Source organism: Acomys russatus, chromosome 16 (genome assembly GCF_903995435.1).
Source record: "Acomys russatus chromosome 16, mAcoRus1.1, whole genome shotgun sequence".
NCBI classification, from domain to species: domain Eukaryota; kingdom Metazoa; phylum Chordata; class Mammalia; order Rodentia; family Muridae; genus Acomys; species Acomys russatus.
The window spans coordinates 12,123,011-12,143,239 of NC_067152.1; the positions used below are offsets into that span (position 1 = coordinate 12,123,011).

Below are 20,229 nucleotides of genomic sequence, written 5' to 3' on the forward strand. Positions count from 1 at the left end.
GCTTACCATCAACCACCTGTAACTCAAATTCTAGGAGGATTAGAGCCACCTCTGGCCTCCACATTCACATAAAGATACCCATACAATGAAAATGAAATCAATCTTAAACAAAACAAAAAAGCCGGGAGTGGTGGCACTCGCCTTTAATCCCGGCACTCGGGAGGCAGAGACAGGCGGATCGCTGTGAGTTCGAGGCCAGGCTGGTCTACAAAGTGAGTCCAGGACAACCAAGGCTACACAGAGAAACCCTGTCTTGAAAAACAAACAAACAAGAAAAGGAATTGTCTTGGTAGGTATAGGGATTGTTGCAACCGCATGTTGCAAGGAAGGCCAGTGTAAAGAATTTTTTTGTATTTGTATTGCTTGTGCAAATATATATATAAATTTTCAGCACTTCTTTGTTACTATTCCATGGGAAATCTCAAAGGCTGTACAGAGAACATAAGGTCAAGTGAACATTAAATTGATTCCTTCAAAAGAGTACTGGTACTGAGAAAATACTAAATTGATCACTGGGGGACTTATTTTAATTCCGTGGAAATTTTCCTAAATGCAAGCGTTTTGTTGCTCTGACTGTACTATTGGACACGTCATTATGGCATGGAAATCTTGTTTGTCATGGGCTCTAAACGGTAACTTAGATAATAATAGCTGTACTCAAGACTAGTCCGGAAAAAGCATTAAACAAGGCTGAAAAGAGGGGGGAAATGCACAAAAATATTTTTTGTAAAAATTCTGTAAAGAATTGCTAGGAATTAAATTCGCTGATAGGTCTCCGACATAACCTTATTGTTGAAAACCGGACTGCGCAACTCTCGGTGGAAAATTCCAAGTTTTCTTAACTAAACCGGACAAGCCTCCCTCAACTTCCAGCCAGACACGTCCCACCCAAGCCAGTTCACAAGCGCTACCATCGTCCAGCGCACGGACCAACGATTTTGAAGGGCATTTTCGCGCCTTTTCGCTTGAAGGAGCGGAAGGTCAAGTCCACAAATCCACCCTTGCTCTCTGTAGATTTTCCACAATCGCGGGGGGCCGGAGCCTGCAAAGCTTGCAAGGACCCTGAAGTCGCTCACCCTAGGGATTTTAGGGGGGTTAAAAAAAAAAAAGGTGACAGGCGAAGGCGTTAGCCGCTTAGTAACTGAGGAAAACCCCCAGGACACAGAAGCCCCAGGCTGGGGAAAACAAACCCGGCACAGCGCGGGCTCGCACAGGCGGCGGGCGGGCGGAGCAAGAGCAGCGCTTGCAAGGCGACGCGGGGGTGTGGTGAGGGCGGGGGCGAGCTCGCTCCCCTCGACTCCTGATTGGTCCGTTTCAGCGAATCGAGTGACGTCAGAGGACGGGGTGTCGGAGTGGGGCGTGGGGGGGCAGGGAACGCCTGATCTGTGTGGTGGGCGCGGGCGGGCGGGGTGCGCGTGCAGTGCGCAGGCGCAGCTGCTCTGCTCCTCTCGCCCGCGACTGGACCGGCCCAGCTCTCGCGGACAAGTCCCGACATCGCGCACCCCCCCCCGCACCCCAACCTTGGGGACCGCCTCCTCCTAGCTCTCGGCGTCGTCGAAGATAAACAATAGTTTGGCCGGCGAGCGGCGAGTGTGTCTCCCGCCTCAGAATTCGGCGGGCTGCGTGGGAACGGCGGGATCCCAGGCAGCCGGCCATGGCGGGGTTGTACTCGCTGGGAGTGAGCGTCTTCTCTGACCAGGGCGGGAGGAAGTACATGGAGGACGTAACTCAGATTGTGGTGGAGCCCGAGCCGACCGCGGAGGACAAGCCGGCGCCGGTACCCTCGGCGGGCGCTCGGGCAGCCGGCGACTCCAGCTCTCGCCGGCGTCGGGCCATCGGGAAGAGGCCCAGCGTTGGCCGGCGACCCTGCCCCGGACGCCGCGGCCTCGCCACCCGCTGGCCGCTGCTGTCGCCGCCGCTCCTCGGTGGCCTTCTTCGCCGTGTGTGACGGGCACGGCGGGCGGGAGGCGGCACAGTTTGCCCGGGAGCACTTGTGGGGTTTCATCAAGAAGCAGAAGGGCTTCACCTCGTCTGAGCCCGCCAAGGTGTGCGCTGCGATCCGCAAAGGCTTCCTCGCCTGTCACCTCGCCATGTGGAAGAAACTGGGTAAGTTCCCCGGCTTGTGTGGCGCCCGCTTCTTCTTCTTCTTCTTCTTCTTTTTTTTTTTTTTTTACTCCTTTTTCCCTGGGCTTTTTATAGCATCAGCACCGTGTGGGTCAACCCCGGTACCAAGAACGCTGTCCACTAAGGGATCCAAGAGAAGACTGTCAGGGTTGGAGTTCCGGGCACGCCGTGTGGCCTCGGGAAAGCTAGGGTGGCTTGTCTCCCAGCAACCTCTCCTTGCTTTATCTCCATCCTCCCGGGATAAGGGGCGACAGTCCCCTCTCCCTTCGCTAATTCACTTTGCTGGCAGCAAGCTCAGGAGTGTTTGAAAGCGGGCGCCAGATTCTAACCAAAAGATAAATTTAAGAAACATTTCTACGTGGACCAGTTGGAGGAAACCGGAGGTGGGAAGAACTGGAGCGTTCCCTTAGCATCTGTCATAATTTTGTTCTTGATGGGCTTGTCCCTCTTGGTTGCCTCCTACCGGTGGTGTCACTTCTTCAGACTGACCCGGTTGGCTCGGTGAAAGCCAATTTAGAAGGGTTGGAGACAACTTACTTTTGGAAGTAATGCTGTTGTGATCGTGTTTTAGGGTCACTCCTTACATCGTTTGTGAAAAAGGCGTGCAACGTGTTAAACATTAAATTGCCCCATGGTAGGGATGTGTTAACTTCGTGTGTGTGTGTGTGTGTGTGTGTGTGTGTGTGTGTGTGGATGATAGTAGTTACCTTAGCTAATGCATTCAAGCAGGTTCCAAAAAGTTCATAGTAAAAAAAGCACTCATGTAAATAAATACTCATCAAAGTGGCTTTTGGTAACAGGTATCTTAATTCCTAAAATTTCGTTGTAATTGTAATTTCATCTAAATTTTGAATGTTTGTAAGGCTTCTGTGTTTAACATAAATGACCCAGGATTATGTTTGCTTATTTATTGACGTGTGGATATGGTACATATCTTTGTTACAGAATTAGTGCTTCTGCCATTAAAAACCCTTTGTTTATCGTGGCCGGTGAAAGTCCCCCTATTTTCATTAAAGAGACAGAGACATAGAGAAAACTGTTACAGATTTGTAAAATACACAGTATTTTTAGAAAGGCATTGTCATAGAGTGTAGACTAGCTGGCTTCAAAGTCTGTTTTCCATCTGTTGGGCTTTTTGCCAAGTATTTGATTGACTCAACGATCAGCCACTAAGCTTTTGGAGGCAGTTCCCAGCCAATCCCTGGGGCCCCTATCATGGATTTATTTTGTTTTTGTGTGGGGAAGAGGAGAGCTGAAACCGCTGTAGTTTATTCTAGAAACACATTTATTATTGGCTAAAGAATAATTAAAAGTGGATGGCAAGACAAAGAAGATGAAGATTCGACACAAAGAACTATTATAGAGTCCATTGATCTTGCAGTCCACTTGGGGCATGGGAATTTCCCATATGCTTTACTTTTAAGCCAGGTGTGACTGTGTGTGTGTGTGTGTGTGTGTGTGTGTGTGTGTGTGTGTGTGCTTTTAATTCTAGTACTTGAGAGGGAGAGGTAGGTGGGTCTCTCTGAGTTACAGGCCAGCCTGGTTTACTCTCCATAGAGAGTTTCAGGACCGCCAGGGTTTGTAGAGAGACCCTCTCTAAAAAACAAAACAAAACAAAAACAAACAAAAAAATATTGGAACTTTATATGGGAGTGTGGTGGCTGATGCTGGTAATCCCAGCACTTGGGTGGCAAGGAGTATCTGTGCATGTTCAGGGGCAGGACCACAAAGCAGACTATCTCAAAGAAAAGGCTCCAGTTCTGTATTTGCTTTTGTTTTATTTTAGGATTTGTGTGTGTGTGTGTGTGTGTGTGTGTGTGTGTGTGTGTGTGTGTGTTGGTGTTGAGTTGAAGGCAAGGCCTCTAAAATAAGCATAGAGCTCTCCCTCTGTTATCCTGAAGTGTCCTTTAATAAGGCAGAGGCCATGCTGTTAATTGTGAATGTATTTTCATTCATGCACATACTTTAAAACCATTTTCTATTTTTAAATTATGTGTATGGATAAATGCATGTGAGTGCAGATGCCTGGAAAAAAAATCAGAGACATCAGATCTCCTGGGAGCTAAGTTACAGGAGGTTATGAGATCCCCGGTGTGGGCCACGAGTGGTAGCACAGGCCTTTAATGCCAGCACTCGGGAGGCAGAGGCAGGTGGATCTTTGTGAGTTTGAGGCTAGCCTGGTCTACAAAGAGAGTCCAGGACAGCCAAGGCTACACAGAGAGACCCTGTCTCAAAAAACCAAAAAAACCCAAAAAAAAAAAAAAAAAAAAAAAGATTCCCGGTGTGGCTTCTGCTAACTGAACTCAAGAACTTGGGTCCTCTAGAAAAGCACTGAATGCTCTTAACTGGTGTGCCATCTCCCCAGCCCCACATACCCATCCTTTTTGAATCACAATTTTATTTTTAGCAAATGAAACTTTAGATGAACTGCATCTTCAAACTTAAATTTAAAAAAGAATATTAAAAAGTATTTTGAGTAAATTCAAATCTTGACATAGGAAATACAAGTTAAAAAGAATTTCAGTTTTTACCCAGGCAATGGTGCATGCCTTTAGTCCCAGCACTCGGGAGGCAGAGGCAGGTGAATCTTTGTGAGTTCTAGGCCAGCCTGTTCTACAAAGAGTGTCCAGGGCAGCCAGGGCTACACAGAGAACCCTGTCTCAAAAAACAAAAAAACAAATTTACTTTTTAATATTTGTTCAGCTTTTCATTTTCTATCAATTAAAGTTTGTAGTCGGTTACCTACAGGCCAAGTTCTTTCTAGTCCATAGTAAACGTCCCTCTCCAGTTGTGTTTACTAGCCATGTTTTGTCATCTTCGACAATTCACCTTTTTCCAGGGCACAATTCAGTTTCAGGCTAGAGAGATGGCTCAGACGTTAAGAGCACTGGCTACTCTTCCAAAGGTCCTGAGTTCAGTTCCCAACAACCACATGGTGGCTCACAACCATCTATCCTGAGATCTGGTGCCCTTTTCTGGTCTGTAGACAGACTACTGTATAAATAAATAAATCTTTAAAAAATTTTCATTTTCGATTGCCATGATGGCTCGTGTCTTTAATCCTAGTAAATGGAGGGCAGAGACGGGTGACCCTTTGAGTTCAAGGCCAGCCTGGTGTACATAGCAAGTTCCAGGCCAGACAGGGCAACATAATGAGACCTTGTCTAAAAAGCAACACACACACACACACACACACACACACACACACACACACACAGGTGGGAGTGTGGGGATTAGGGCAACTGCAGAGATAATAGCTCAGTGTTAAAAGCGCTAGTTGCTTTTATAGAAGATCTGGGTTCTGTTCCCAACACCCACATGGCAGCTCTCATCCATCTGTAACTTCATTTCTTCTTACTTTCCTGGGCACCAGGCACACACATGATGCACATATATATACACATGTAAGTAAACTCTTACACAAAATTATAAATTTTTTCATATATTTTGGCTTTTTTTTTTTTTTTAGACAGGGTTTCTCTGTGTAGTCCCTGCCTGTCCTAGACTTGCTTTGTAGACCAGTCTGGCCTCGAATACAAAAGATCTGCCTGCTTCTGCTTCCCAAGTGCTGGGATTAAAGGTGCCACCACTGGAGCTGGAGAGATGGCTCAGAAGTTAAGAGCACTGTCTGCTCTTCCAGAGGTCCTGAGTTCAATTCCCAGCAACCACACAGTGGCACACAACCATCTATAGTGAGATCTGGTGCCCTCTTCTGGTGTGCAGGTGTATACGCAGGTAGAGCACTCACATATATTACATTAAATAAATAAATATTAAAAAAAAAAAAGTGCCGCCACCACCTGTCTATTTTTTTTTTTTTTTTTTTTTTGCCTGTTAACCCCCTCCCCAAATATATTGGGCATATGGATTCTTCTTTTTTTTCTTCTTTTGGCCATATGTATTCTAAGACTGTTTTCTTACGTGATACTACAGTTTCTTTTGGAATTGATCACTCTTGTTTCTATATTTGTGCTCATTGGGTTAATAGAAGTTCTCAAATCGTTTGATTTTTAGACAGTTATCTCTTTATTTTTGTGCTAGGGATTGAACTCAGAGCTTCACACATTATGTTCTGGCTCTCCCACCAAGCTGTTACCCCATGTTCTTGTAGTGTTGAATTATTAATGACCCGAGAGCCATTGTTTATGTGGGCTAAAATATGTGGGCTAAAATCCCACTTTAAAAGGATAATAATGCATGCCTTTAATTTCAGCTCTTGGGAAACAGAGGCAGGTGGATCGTTTGTCAGCTTGAGGCAGCCTGGTCTACCTCATGAGTTCCAGGCCAGGCCAGGTTACACAGTGAAGATATGTCTCAATAAACTGATAATAGTCAGGCTTGGAGAGATAGCCGAGGATCGGGGTTGGATTGCCAGCAACCATGCTGGGCAGCTTACAACTCAGGAGAATTCAACACCTCTGACCTTCACAGCTACCAGCACTCATAAGTGCATATCTACACACAGCCTACACACGTAAGTGTAGTTAGAAATAATAAAATAAATGTTTTTTAAAAAATAAAAATTGATCATTCCTAAGTGTGTATTATTTTGAAAGTAAGAATTATTATAGGGTGACATTGTTTTATATTTTTGCAAGTCTTTTTTAATGTATGGCTTAATAGAAGCATCTCAGTTCTCATTTGTTTCTGCACTTAGTTTCTTGTATGATTTGGTAGATAAAGAAAAAGGACTGTGATATACAGATGTAAGAAAAGGAGTATTTTATTAGTGTTTTCAGACCATTGAAATTTCAGTGTCAAGTGGCTGCATGTTGCTTAGTTGAATTGTGATCTGAAACCTCACTCCTGAAGATTTTATAGTCTTACATTAATATTCTTGCCCCATGAGTTTGCGGGGGTGTGTGCACATGGGAGGGTTTGGAGGAAGGAAGGGAGGGAAAGGGGGAAGATGGGGTAACTATACTGTAATCTGAAAGTGAAGAGGAAATATTGAAAGAACGACTCCCCCGCCCCACCCAGCACCTGCCTTGTTTACAGCTCCTCAGTATGGAATAACCCCTGGAGATCATCTGCTCTGTCTATTAGAAACAGAACAAAACACTCACTCCCCTCATCAGACTTGGAGTCTTGCATATGTTAGGCAAGTTACTACTGGATTCCCAGCCCCAGCCTTGTCTTCTGAAGTTTGAAGACCTAGTCTTGTGCCCATGTGTGTTTTAACATGGTGTGTCATATATTTGGAAAATAATGGCACAACGAGTTGGTATCTTCTGAATACTGATATATGTCAGCATGCAATAAAAATAAGATGAGCACGGTGGCACACACCTTTAATCCCAGCACTTTTGAGGCAGGGGCACGCGGATCGCTGTGAGTTCGAGGCTAGTCTGGTCTACAAAGTGAGTCCAGGACAGCCAAGACTACACAGAGAAACCCTATCTCAAAAAACCAAAACAAACAAACAAAACAAAACAAAAAACACAAACCAAACAAGCCAGGTGTGGTGGCGCACGCCTTTATCCCAGCACTTGGGAGGCAGACGCAGGCAGATCTCTGTGAGTTCGAGGCCAGCCTGGCCTACAGAGTGAGCCCAGGACAGCCAGGGCTACACAGAGAAACCCTATCTAGAGAAAACAAAACAAACAGAGAGAGTAAGAGGAAATCAGATGGACAGATAAAGAGCCACCCAGGAAATAGAAGGGAGGGACATTCAGTCTGAAGAGTTTTTGAGATGGCATCGGGAAGGAATATTTCTCCTTTTGGGACCTCAGCTGAGAAGGAAGTCAACTGGGCACTTTCTCTGTCGCTGAGCTAGCAGGCTTTCACTCCATGATCTGGCTCCTGAATCTTTATTGGTAAAATTGAATGTTTTGAGATTTTGTTAAAAACATTTAGTACTCCACCATGAGGCATGAACACATGGACAGAGAAATCATGCCAGCCACAGACAAACTGAGAAGCCATCAGACTTTGTAAGTCACCTGGGAAGTCCTCAAGGAAAGAGTTAAGGATGGGAAATACCATAACAGAAGGCATTAGGGCTGTGTACTGCTACTTTAGATGGCTTGAAAATAGAAGCAGAAAATGAAAAGCTAAGTGACTTAAATGAAATTGGCTCAATACCAATTATGATAATCATTTTGACATTTCATATTTTATCCTTAATAGTCATAGTGACGTTCTGTATTCTCTCAAAGAAAAAAGCTTTAGAGTTATAGGAGAAAGAAAATTACAAAGGGCTGGAGAGCTGGCTCAGAGTTTAAGAGCACTGACTGCTCTTCCAGAGGTCCTGAGTTCAATTCCCAGCAACCACGCGGTGGCTCACAGCCATCTATAATGTGATCTGATGCTCTCGTTTGGCCTGCAGGTGCACATGTAGACAGAACACTGCATATGCAATAATAAGTAAATCATTAGAAAAAAGGAAAAATATAAAAAGTGGATTGATAGGATACAAGCCTTAGAAGAAAAATGTGAGAGACTTATAAATAAAAATGAGAAAAATAGCCGGGCATTGGTGGCACATGCCTTTAATCTCAGCACTCGGGAGGCAGAGGCAGGAGAATCACTGTAAATTCGAGGTCAGCCTGGTCTACAAAGTAAGTCCAAGAGAATCAAGGCTACACAGAGAAACCCTGTGCCAGAAAACAAAGAACAAAAACAAACAAAAAAACTACCACCACCACCAACAAAAAGAATTCCTGTGGGAGAATGAGTAAAAGCAAAGTAACTAAAATACAGTTAGGCTTGGGTCCAAGCTGTCCACATGTGCATCCTCTAAGTTCTTTTCTTTTTCCCTTTTCCCCTTTTTCTTCTTTTCTTTTTTCTTTTCTTTCTTTCTTTCTTTCTTTTCTTTTCTTTTTTCTTTTTCTTTTTCTTTTTTGTTTTTTGAAACACCCTTTCTCTGTGTAGTCTTGGCTGTCCTAGACTCACTTTGTAGACGAGGCTGGCCTCAAACTCAAAAGTAATCTGCCTGCCTCTGCCTCCTGCGTGCTGGGATTAAAGGCGTGTGCCACCACGCCAGGCTTCTCTAAGTTCTTTTCTATTTAGCCAATTCTCTTTCAGCCTCAGCTGATAATTTTCTTGGACTGTTTAAGTCTGTACCACCTTCTAAGGTTTAAAATAAGTTATTTAGCTCTTGAGTAGTTAGTTAATTATGAGATGTAGTCAGTTACTATCTCCTAGCAATCTTTGAAAATCATTAAGAGTTTATAATTGACCTCTCCGGATTTGTACTTTCTGTGGTTAAATTTTCCTATTTTTAATCCTAGATAATAGATAGAATTTCCTCTGTATTTATTTTAGGAGCAATTTGTAACTTCCCGGCAAGCCAAAATTCTCTTTACTTCATCAAACAGTTTTTCTAAGGTTTCTGCATCTGAATCAGCTGGTAAGATATACATATAACGGTGAATTATAGTTGAGGGAACTGTTTATGAATTATTATTATTTTTTCTTTTTTTCTTTTTCTTTTTTTGGTTTTTTTTGAGTAGCCTTGACTGTCTTGGACTCACTTTGTAGACCAGGCTGGCCTTGAACTCACAGACATCCGCCTGCCTCTGCCCCCTGAGTGCTGATATTAAAGGCGTGTGCCACCACGCCCGGCAATATTCCTTTTAATATTTTTCTCAGAAGCATTCTTTATTTTATGGTTTGTTTCTGAGATTGAAGAAATGTTAATCTGTGTTGCACTGTTGCAACAAATCATGTCTCCATAAATTGATGCTTATATTAGCCACATATAGCTTTAATTTTCCTATTTGTCCTTCTAGCCTTATACGCTTGACTCATCTTGTATTTTGTTTTACCTGAGATAAAGTTCCAATCCCTCAAAGCTTAATATTGACTTCCTGAAGAAGCCACTCTGGATGCCAAAATTTTGGAGGAAATTATTGTTATCTGTTCCTGTGTCTTCTAAACCTACAGTTTCAATCCCATTTATTTGTATTTTTAGTTTTCGTCTCTGATCATTTATAGCTATTTGCCAAAATACTTGTTTTAATCCCAGCACTTTGTAGGCAGAGGTAGGCTCATAAGAAAGTGATTTAAATGTAAAAGCCACTTGCAAAAGGCAGGCTGAAATTCAAAGTGAATGTCCTTTGTGAGCTAAAAATAAATACATTTAAACCATGTATTTAAACCATATAAAGAGAAAGGGAACATAGGCATATTTATTCACACATACTAAAGTATATTTAATTTCAAAATTTCAAAAGAATTTAAAAAAATTTCAATTGAGGCATAATACTTTTTCTGTTGCCAAAAACATTTTGCCCTGGGAAAGATTTAGAACCTACCAAGAATGGGACAACTTCCCCACCCCCTCCTCCCCCGCCCAGGGTTTTGTTTTTATCTTTCCAGGAGAATAAAGCATCCAACGAAGGAATCTGGAGACAACTGGACAAGTGAAACATCTACAGACATAAGTGACACATGTCTTTATGTGGTCCAATTCAGTTAAACATGATAGCTGGCTTTGGGGTTGGAGCATAGCTCTCTCTTTAAACCCATGAATGCTTGTTAAAGAAAAATTAAAAATCTGTCTCATATCAGAAGAACCACCTGATATGGGACAGGAAAACAAAAAAAAAGGACTACTGTATTGCCACCAATATTATAATCTTTTGTTTTTCCTGGACTCTAAAATTTTTGTTAGGATATAAATATTATCTCACAATGATATGTATATGTAAAGTCTCTGTTGTGATGCTAGTAGTCATACAGAGTACTGACTCTAGACATAAACTTCATGTAGCTTCTCGCATGCATTTTTATGTTCCAGTCTGAAGCAGGTAACTTGGAACCTTCTTGTGTGCCTCTAGCTGGGCGTGGTGGCGCATGCCTTTAATCCCAGCACTCGGGAGGCAGAGGCAGGTGGATCTCTGTGAGTCCGAGGCCTATAAAGTGAGTCCAGGACAGCCAAGGCCATCACAGAGAAAACCTTTCTCAGAAAAAAAAAAAAAAAATTGTGTACCTTGGATGTAATTAATAGATTGTGGTCCTCAAATGTTTCTGAGATCTGAATATGGTATTTAAAATGTTTATGTTTTCAACCATTCCTAACAGTAACTTCTGAGCGCTCCAAGAAGATGATGTGGCCCTGCCATGACAAATCCACCTGAACTGTGGCACCACTAACCACTGGGCAAACTGCCCCATGCCTCTCCTGCCGCCAGGCTCTGCTCCAGCAGTGGACACCTTTGGGTTGACTGCTGTGCTCTGCCCAGGCCGGATTGCCACTAAACTGACAAACACCACCCAAAGATCAGCTTCAGACTACAGACTCCTCACAACATTCAAATTACTGAGTTCATAGGAGACTGACAGCAACATTTTACAGAACTCTGATCTCAAAAATTTTAATCCTGGGGCTGGAAGATGGCTCAGCGGTTGGGGGCACCAACTGCTCTTCCAGAGGACCAGGGTTCAAATCCCAGCACCCATATGGCAGCTCACAACTGTCTGTAACTCAAAGATCTGACACCCTCACACAGACATACAGACAGAACACCAATGCACATAAAATAAAGATAAATAAAAATTAAAAAAAAAATCTGAATCCTAAAACTGCCAAATACAACCAAGCTGGACATTGGAAAGCTTGGCAGAAATAGTTTCATCATTGCAAATATAAAATAAAACTATATTTCAGTTAAAATCTTTCCTTTTCATTTAGACAAAAAGGGGGAACTGTTGCAGAATATTTGATCACACTGTGAACCCTGAGATTGTGTCATTTACTGTTTCTTGCTGTGGTGTGGTTCAGCCCTATCACACACCTTTAATCCAAGAGCTTTCTTTTTGTTGTTGTTTTTTATTTTTGTTTTGTTTTTCCGATACAGGATTTCTCTGTGTAGCCTTGGCTGTCCTGGAACTCAGTCTGTAGGACAGGCTGGACTTGAGCTCTGCCTCCCTGTTCTGGGATTAAAGGCATGTGTCACTGTGCTCAGAAATCCAAGAGTTTTCTGCTTGATTATTGTAAATAGTATTAAGTACAGTTAACCCTAGGTCAAGAGGCTGAGCAAGCAGCCAGTTGACAGGAAGTGAACATACAAAAAAAAGTGAGTAAGAGGAAATCAGATGGACAGATAAAGAGCCACTCAGGAAGTAGAAGGGAGGGACATTCAGTCTGAAGGGTTTTTGAGATGGCATCGGGAAGGAATATTCCTCCTTTTGGGACCTCAGTTGAGAAGGAAGTCACCTGGGCACTTTGTCTGTCGCTGAGCTAGCAGGCTTTCACTCCATGATCTGGCTCCTGAGTCTTTATTGATAAAATTGAATGTTTGAGATTTTATTAGAAACAACAATGTTCTAGCCTGCTTCTCTTGAAAGAAAACTCATTTTTTTTTTTTTTAATTTGAAGAAAGTATATATGAAATTACCAAGCCTTGTGTTTTATGACAGGACCTTGCCTGTCATGCTAGGTATGACACATAGCCCACACATGGGTCAGGGCTCTTGACTTTGCATTTTGCTTTCAGACTTTGAGGGGCTGGGATTTCAGGGATGGACCACCACCATTGGACCTAGTCATCCTTTTGTTTTGTATTTTTTCTTTCTTTTTCAAGACAGAGTTTCTCTGTGTAACCTTGGGTGTCCTGGACTTGCTTTGTAGACCAGGCTGCCTTTGAACCCGTAGAGATCTGCCTGCCTCTGCCTTCCTGATTGCTGGGATTACAGGCATGCACCCCCATGCCTGGCTTGGGCCTATTCATTTTTGTGTGTGTTTTCTTTCTTTCTTTTTTAAAAAGATTTATTTCTTTATTACATATACAGTACTCTGCCTGCATATATACCTGTATACCAGAAGAGGGCATTAGATCTCATTATAGATGGTTGTGAGCCACCATGTGGTTGCTGGGAATTGAATTCAGGACCTTTGGAAGAACAGTCAGTGCTCCTAACCTCTGCAGCGCTTGTGTTTTCTTTTTTTCTGAGCCATGGTTTCAGATAGTTTAGGGATCTTTCTTGAATTTGGTGCGTGTGTGAATTTCTGATCCTCATATCTGCACTTCCCAAATTGGGATTACAGCCTTGTGCTACCACAGAATCCACTCCTCCCTTTTTAAAAAAGGAAATAGGGCTACAGTATGCAGGCCTTGCTTCCTTTGAAGTTTATGTGCATGTGTGGGCTAGAGAACAACTGGTTTTTCTTTCTTTTTTTGTATTTTGTTCCTGTTTTTGTTTTTAATGATTTATTTTATTATGTATACAGTATCCTGCATGTATACCTGCACCCCAGAAGAGGGTACCAGGTCTCAGTATAGATGGTTGTGAGCCACCATGTGGTTGCTGGGAATTGAACTCAGAACCTCTGGAAGAGCAGACAGCGCTCTTAGCTGCTGAGCCATCTCTCCAGTCCCCGAACAACTGGTTTTTCAAGATAGGGTTTCTCTGTGTATCCTTGGCTGTCCTGGACTCACTTTGTACACCAGGCTTTCCTTGAACTCACAGATATCCGCCTGTCTCTGCCTCCCGGCGTACTGGGATTACAGGCTTGTGCCACCACACTTGGCTTTAGCAGACAACCTTTGGTGTTATATGGCTGAGGGGGTGGAGGGGGACGGGGAGGGGTGCGCAGGCGGAAGGGAGAGGTGTGTGTGTTTAAGACAGCGTCTCTTACTGAGGTAGAGTTCACTAAGAAGGCTAAGCTGTCTGGCCATTGACCCTAAGTAACTTTTTCTGTCTCCCTAGGGCTGGGATCACAAGGTCTTAGTGCGCCTGGTTTTTTATGTGGGTTTTGTATCACATTACCAACAGAATTGTCTTTCTAGCCCCTTGGTTGTGAAATTTTAATCCTGTTGTTTCAACCTCTTGAGTGCTAAGTTTACAGGTATGCCTTACCAAGCCTTCCCCCAAGCCCAGCTGTAAGTGTGTGGCTGTGAAGAGTACAGTGACAACTAGCTCACTTTGAGGCTCTGGCACGGCCACTGCCCAGACACTGTGCTCGGCCCAAGTCTTACCGAGCATTGCTTTTGCACAAACACAGCACAAAGGGCAGGTGCACTCTTCGGATTATCATGGGGGCCTGCTCTAAAGGTCATATTGAGAGACCGGCATGTGTTCACGTCTGCCTCTTAGCTGACTCTTGAGGTTTTTAGCTGCAAAGGCAATTGCCTTCCTAGTAGCCAGCACTCCTAAGGGCTGCCTGGGTAGCACATGGAAGGAGTAGCTGCTCAGTAGCTGGAGTTAGTTTAGTTTCCATCCAGTGTAAAGATGAAATAAACATCGGCTTCTTTATATGTTCTAATAAGCACACTGACTAACTTGTTACTTTAATTATTACTTGTGGGGTGTGGGTGTAGGTCAGAGCATGGACAATTTGTGGGAATTGGTTCTTGTTCCACTGTGTGAGTCCTGAAGATAAAGTTGAGGCTGTTGGGCTTGGCAGAAAGTACTTTTACCTGCAGAACAGGCGCGCCCTGCTGGGGAGGAGAACATGGAGGCGTCAGCAGCAGTCCCCTAGGCTGTCCGGGGCCAGCCCTGGCCTAGTACCATGTGTAGTGCACACATGTACATCTACATACTCTTAGACATACAGAAGTAATTGTGCATTGGGGTTGAGAGATGACACAGGACAGAGGCACTAGCTGGAAACCCAGTTTACCTGATTTGATCCCTAGAATCACGTTTGGTGGAATGAGAGAACTGATTCCCTCACGCTGTCTTCAGACCTCTTGTAAACTGTGCCTCACATCTCCTTCTGTGCACAAAGTAAACAAACAAACCAATGTAAAAGCCAAAGCTAATCAGTGACAATGTATGTAACAGACATATGCTAACTTCCTAGAATGCTGCATCAAGTAACTGATAACTGGTGGCTGGACACAATAGAAACTTATGCCTTCATAGCTTTGGATGCCAGAAGTTGGAAATCAAGGAGTCATGAGAGTGGATTCCTTATGGAGGGTCTGTTCTGTCTGCCTTGGCTGCCCGTGGTCCTTTGCCTTTCTTGGCTTGAAGATGGATGCATCTCTGTAATGTCTTCCCTTCTCTCATCTAAGGACACTTTTTTGAACTAGTGCTCACTCTAATCCAGGATGATCTCTCTTTAAGAATCTTAACCTACTTCCATCTGCAAAGATCCCTTTCCAAATAGAGCCGTATCCACAGGTTTTAGAGGGATAACAGCCCACTAAAAGCATATTTTTATTGTGTCTGATAACATCCCCCCAAATAACTATTTCCAGAGGAAAAAGATTACAGTGGAAAATCTGACAAACACCTCTTAAATTATCAAACATAGCAGTAGTTAGAAATTTTTAATGACTATTTTTTAGATAAGGTCTTACTATGTGGCAGGGTGTGGTGATGCATGCCTGTAATCCTACCACAGAGGTCACTGAATGTCTGAGCCAGCTTGGGGTAAAGAGTGACGCCCTGTTTCAAAATGAAATAAAATAATTACTCAGTCTTTGGGGGGTGGTTTGTAGATGGGGTTTCTCCGTGTAGTGTTGCTGTTCTGGACTCACTTTATAGACCAGGCTCGTTTCGAATTCACTGAGATCCACATGCCTCTGCCTCCCCGAGTGTTGGGATTACAGGCATGCGCCACTACACCTGACTTAATTGCCTAGTCTTTAATATTTGTTATAACAACAGAAACCAGTAAAAGATTGATGATGAGGACACAAGAAACCTCCTGTTGTAGGTACTAAATACTATAAATAATAACTTGCTGTTAGCTCAAGAAAATCTTCCTGCCTCAGCCTCCTAAGTGATGGGAATATAGGCTTGACTATTTCTCAGATTATTGCAGTAAATAAACTTTACATACAAATATACAAATATATAATCGTCAGTTCTGCTTCTTTATGTTTTACTGTCTATACCAGTCTCTGTAACTTTGGAAGTGAGTGTAATTGTCACCATGTACACAACTTCCTATACATGGCCTATTCTCCCCATAATAAGCTTCCTAACATGGCAAAAACTGAGCAGGTATTTTTGTCTTGTTTTGAATTCGAGCTGTGACCTTGCATAAGGCTAAGGTGGAGATGATGACAGTACTGTACACCTCCTAAGAGCTAGACGAGTGTATTGCCAGCAGGTATATAATATGTGCCACAAGCTTTATTTTATTTTTGGATTTTCAAGACAGTGTTTTGTGACTCGCGTAACCGTCTCGCCAGCAAGAACGACGCAGCACACGTACAGGATCCTTCTGCAGCAAAGCTTTAATGCATCTTGAGAGGGAGAGCATAAGCTTACAGCGAGTAAAATGGAGACCCCAAACTGAAGAAACCCATCCCTTATATAGGACACTGTCCTCCGCTTAGGATGTGTCAGTCCCTGGTTGGCTGTTGCTCATCGGGCGAGATGACGCCACGGGAGAGGCAAGAGCGCAACAAGTGGAAGGTCCCTTTGCTCACGCGCAGGTTATCCGTTTATCCGTTTGGGGCACAGGCTGTCAACGCCATCTTGTAATGGCGGACATGAGTGTGGCCTCTTACAGTGTTTCTCTGTGTAGCCTTAGCTGTACTAGACTCACTATATAGAACAGGCTGGCATCGAACTCACAGAGATCCACCTGCCTCTGTCTCCCAAGTGCTGGGATTTCAGGCATGCACCACCACGCCCGGCTGTGCCCCAGGTTTTAAACTTGTCACAAAGTATACATACATATATTTTTTTTCTTTTTTCTTGAGACAGGTGTCTCTGTGTAGCCTTGGCTGTTCTAGACTCACTTTGTAGACCAGGCTGGCCTTGAACTCACAAAGATCTGCCTGCCTCTGTCTCCCTAAGTGCTAGGATTAAAGGTGTGCATTACCACACTTGGCTTTCCTTTTTTTTTCTTATTTGTAATTTTTTCTTTATTAAAATCCTTCTCTTCTCCCTTTTTTTCCTCTTCCTCCCTTCCTTCCATCTATCTTCTGTAGCCTAGACTCTCCTTGAACCTCTGATCTTCCTGCCTCCACTTCCCACGAGCTTGGTTCCAGGTGTGTGCCATCACTCCAAGCTCAAGAACTTTATCAACTTATTTTAGAAGATTGAGTCTCAGCTGGGCAAGGTGGCTCTGGAATGTAATCCCAGTGCTCCAGAGGCTGAGACAGTAGGATTGCTGTGAATTCGGGGCTGGGCTGAGTTGCATGGCCAGCCAGCAGAACTCCAGAACAGCAGGCTACAACGGTGGCTGAGCAGTGAAGAGCACTCAGTGCTCTTGCAGAGGCCTCCGGTGTGCTTCCCAGAGCCACAGGTGCTTCACCAGCAGCCTGTGATCCAGTTTCCGGGGACCCAGTGTCCTCATCTGGCCTGTTCAGGCACTCGGCACACATGCATACAGGCAGGCACTCACACATACACATGAAATAAAAAAATATTTAGAACACCAAAGAGGAGATTGGAGGGTAAGACTGAAATTGCAGTTCCTATGGAGGTTAAGGCAAGAGGACTTGATGGTTGTTACCAGTCTGGGTAATAAACCAAAATAACAGCAGCAACAACCCCCAAAATGTGTGTGTGTGTGTGTCTGTGTGTGTGTGTGTGTGTGTGTGTGTGTGTGTGTGTGTGTGTGTGTGTGTGTGATACACAAGCTGAAGGGCAGGGTTCTGTGCAGGTGCACACACTTGATTAGCACAGCATAACACAGCCTTGAGCTCAGATTCTAGGTATCCTCCTGCCGTAGCCACCCAGATGAAGCTACAGGTGTACATTTACCCTGGGTGTGATGCAGTGGTGCACAGCCCATGACCCTACTGTACCGGGAGGATGAGGCTGAGCAATCATGGGTTCCCTCTAGCCTAGGAACACAGTCAGATACCCCATCTTAAGACAACAAAACCCCTACAAAACACTAAGAAACAAGTTTATAGACTTATTTGGAGGAAACATATGTAAGGCAATATTACAGAAGAACCAATGGGTTGCTTTAGCTATGTTATTAAATTCAATAAATATAGTAATTTAAATTCAGATCTACATCTCAGGCAAACTGTAACATGATAGAGGGGGATGCTTCAAGTGAATTTCATTATTTTTAGTCCCTTACAGAATATCTATTTGTTCCTACAATTTGCTTTTGACCAAACTTGTGGGTTCTTTTACATTTATCTGTGTAGCTATTGTGTGTGTGTTGGAGCTTGGTCTGATGTACTTCGATGCTATCACTGCTTGCTGTCTTTGTGCCCCAAGATTCCTATGCAACTTACCTAAAAACTTTCTCCTATTGAGCGCTAAAAATTCCACACACGTGGGCAGGCAAATGGAATAGGCGTGGCTAAGGTTCCTGGGCTTTGGGAGACAGAGAATCTTGGGGGAGGAGGAGAGAAGGAAGGGGCCAGCGCCAAGGGTAGGCTGGAGGAAGAAGCACATGGCCTGCTGATGGAGATTTCACCTGATCACAAGCATTTATGGTTATGGATGGGAGGCAGCTCAACAGGAAGAGTATTAGGAGCAGATGGCATGGGGTTGGGGCAGGGAGGTGTAGAAGGTGGGTTAGAGGATTAATATCTGCCCTGGCCCAGGTTAAGTAAGGCTATTTTAAAATGTAACAGGTGTCAAAAAATAAATAAATAAAATATAACAGGTGTCTGTGTCTCATTTGGTGGCTAGCGGGTTAGAAAATACTGCTGTAATAATAATTATAGGGCTAATAATAAACATTTAATAGATACAACATACATGTGCAGATGTGTGTGGCATAACAGCATGTGAAGTTCAGAGGGCACTTTGTGGGAATGTTCTCTCAGCCTCGTGAATTCCAGAGACCTAGAGGCAAGTGCCTTTGCTCAATCATGGTCTCTCCATAGCCCTGGCTGTCCTAGTGCTCACCATGTAGGCCAGAGATCCACCTGCCGTTGCCTTCCAGACTCAAGGCATGCACCACTATGCCGAACTGTACATTTTTTTTTTTTTTTGAGTTAGAGCATCATACAGCCGGGATTCTGTATTTAGCGGAGGATGACCTTGAAATTTTTTAAAAAAGATTTTATTTATTTATTATTATTATGTATACAGTGCTCTGCCTGCTTGTACACTTGCAAGCCAGAAGAGGGCACCAGATCACATTATAGGTGTTTGGGAGCCCCTGTGTGGTTGCTGAGAATTGAACTCAGGATCTCTGGAAGAGCAGTCAGGCTCTTAACCTCTGAGCCATCTCTCTAGCCCCGACCTTGAATTCTCAATCCTACATCTTCTACCTCCAGTTGCTGATAACAGGTGTACATCATCAAGTCAGGTTGAGAAATGTGATTTAAATAATATTGTGGCTTTGTGTGTTCTCTTATTTGCCACCCATCCTCCAATACCATTTTATTATAGGTGAATTTTGTACATGACTGAATTACTTGTGTCTTTAGCAAATTTTTGTTTTTCTGAACTAGTCTTTTGTTGTTGGTTACTTTTGTTTGTTTGTTTAGGTTTTGTTTTTTGACATACATGGTCTTACTGTGTTGTTCTGGCTACCTTAGAACATGATATGTAGACCAGGCTGGTCTTGAACTCATAACTCTTCTGCCTCTACCTCCCTAGTCCTGGGAGTACATGTCTGCCTTTACAGTTGATTGCATGTCAGTGAATAAATGTAAATACGGTCCACGTAGAAAAGAGAACAGGCCTGTATTGTAGATATACTTGTATGTCCATGGTGGTCTTACTTGTGTGTTTGTGTGTTGCTGGGTATTGAATGTAGAAGTTAGTACATGTTAGGTAAGCTCTTCTTTTTATTTTGCTTTCTGTTTCTTTGAAACAGGGTTTCTCTGTGTAGCCTTGGATGTCCTGGGCTAACTTTGTAGGCTAGCCTGGCTTTGAACTCACAGTGATCCACATGCCTCTGCCTCCCGAATCCTGGGATTAAAGGCATTCACCACCACCACCAGGCAAGTTTTCCTTTTTACTTAAAAAAAAAAAAGTATGTATTTGTGTGTATAAGCACTCTATTTGCTTGTATGACCACATGACCAAAGAGAGCATCAGACCACGTTATAGATGGTTGTGAGCTACCATGTGGTTGCTGGGAATTGAACTCAGGACCTCTGGATGAGCAGTCAGCGTCCTTAACCACTGAACCATCTCTCCAGCCCCTTTGTACTTTCTGCAGATAGTCTTAGGAAGTTGCCCAAGCTTGCCTTGAACTTTGACTCCTTCCGCTTCAGCCTTCCTAGTAGCTGGGATTACGGCTTTCTGCCACATGGCTTCATATTTCTA

The 20,229-nt window shown here is 43.6% G+C and overlaps 1 protein-coding gene across 1 annotated transcript in view; it reads left to right on the forward strand.

Annotated features, from left to right (window-relative positions):
• The first annotated feature begins 1,451 nt into the window (after positions 1 to 1,451).
• The window catches only part of Ppm1d (protein phosphatase, Mg2+/Mn2+ dependent 1D), a 49,284-nt gene continuing 30,506 nt past the window's right edge, over positions 1,452 to 20,229 (forward strand). The window contains 2 exon segments of the mRNA XM_051158198.1: positions 1,452 to 1,774; positions 1,776 to 2,106. Coding sequence (XP_051014155.1) covers positions 1,655 to 1,774; positions 1,776 to 2,106 — 451 coding nt within the window. The 5' untranslated portion in view covers positions 1,452 to 1,654.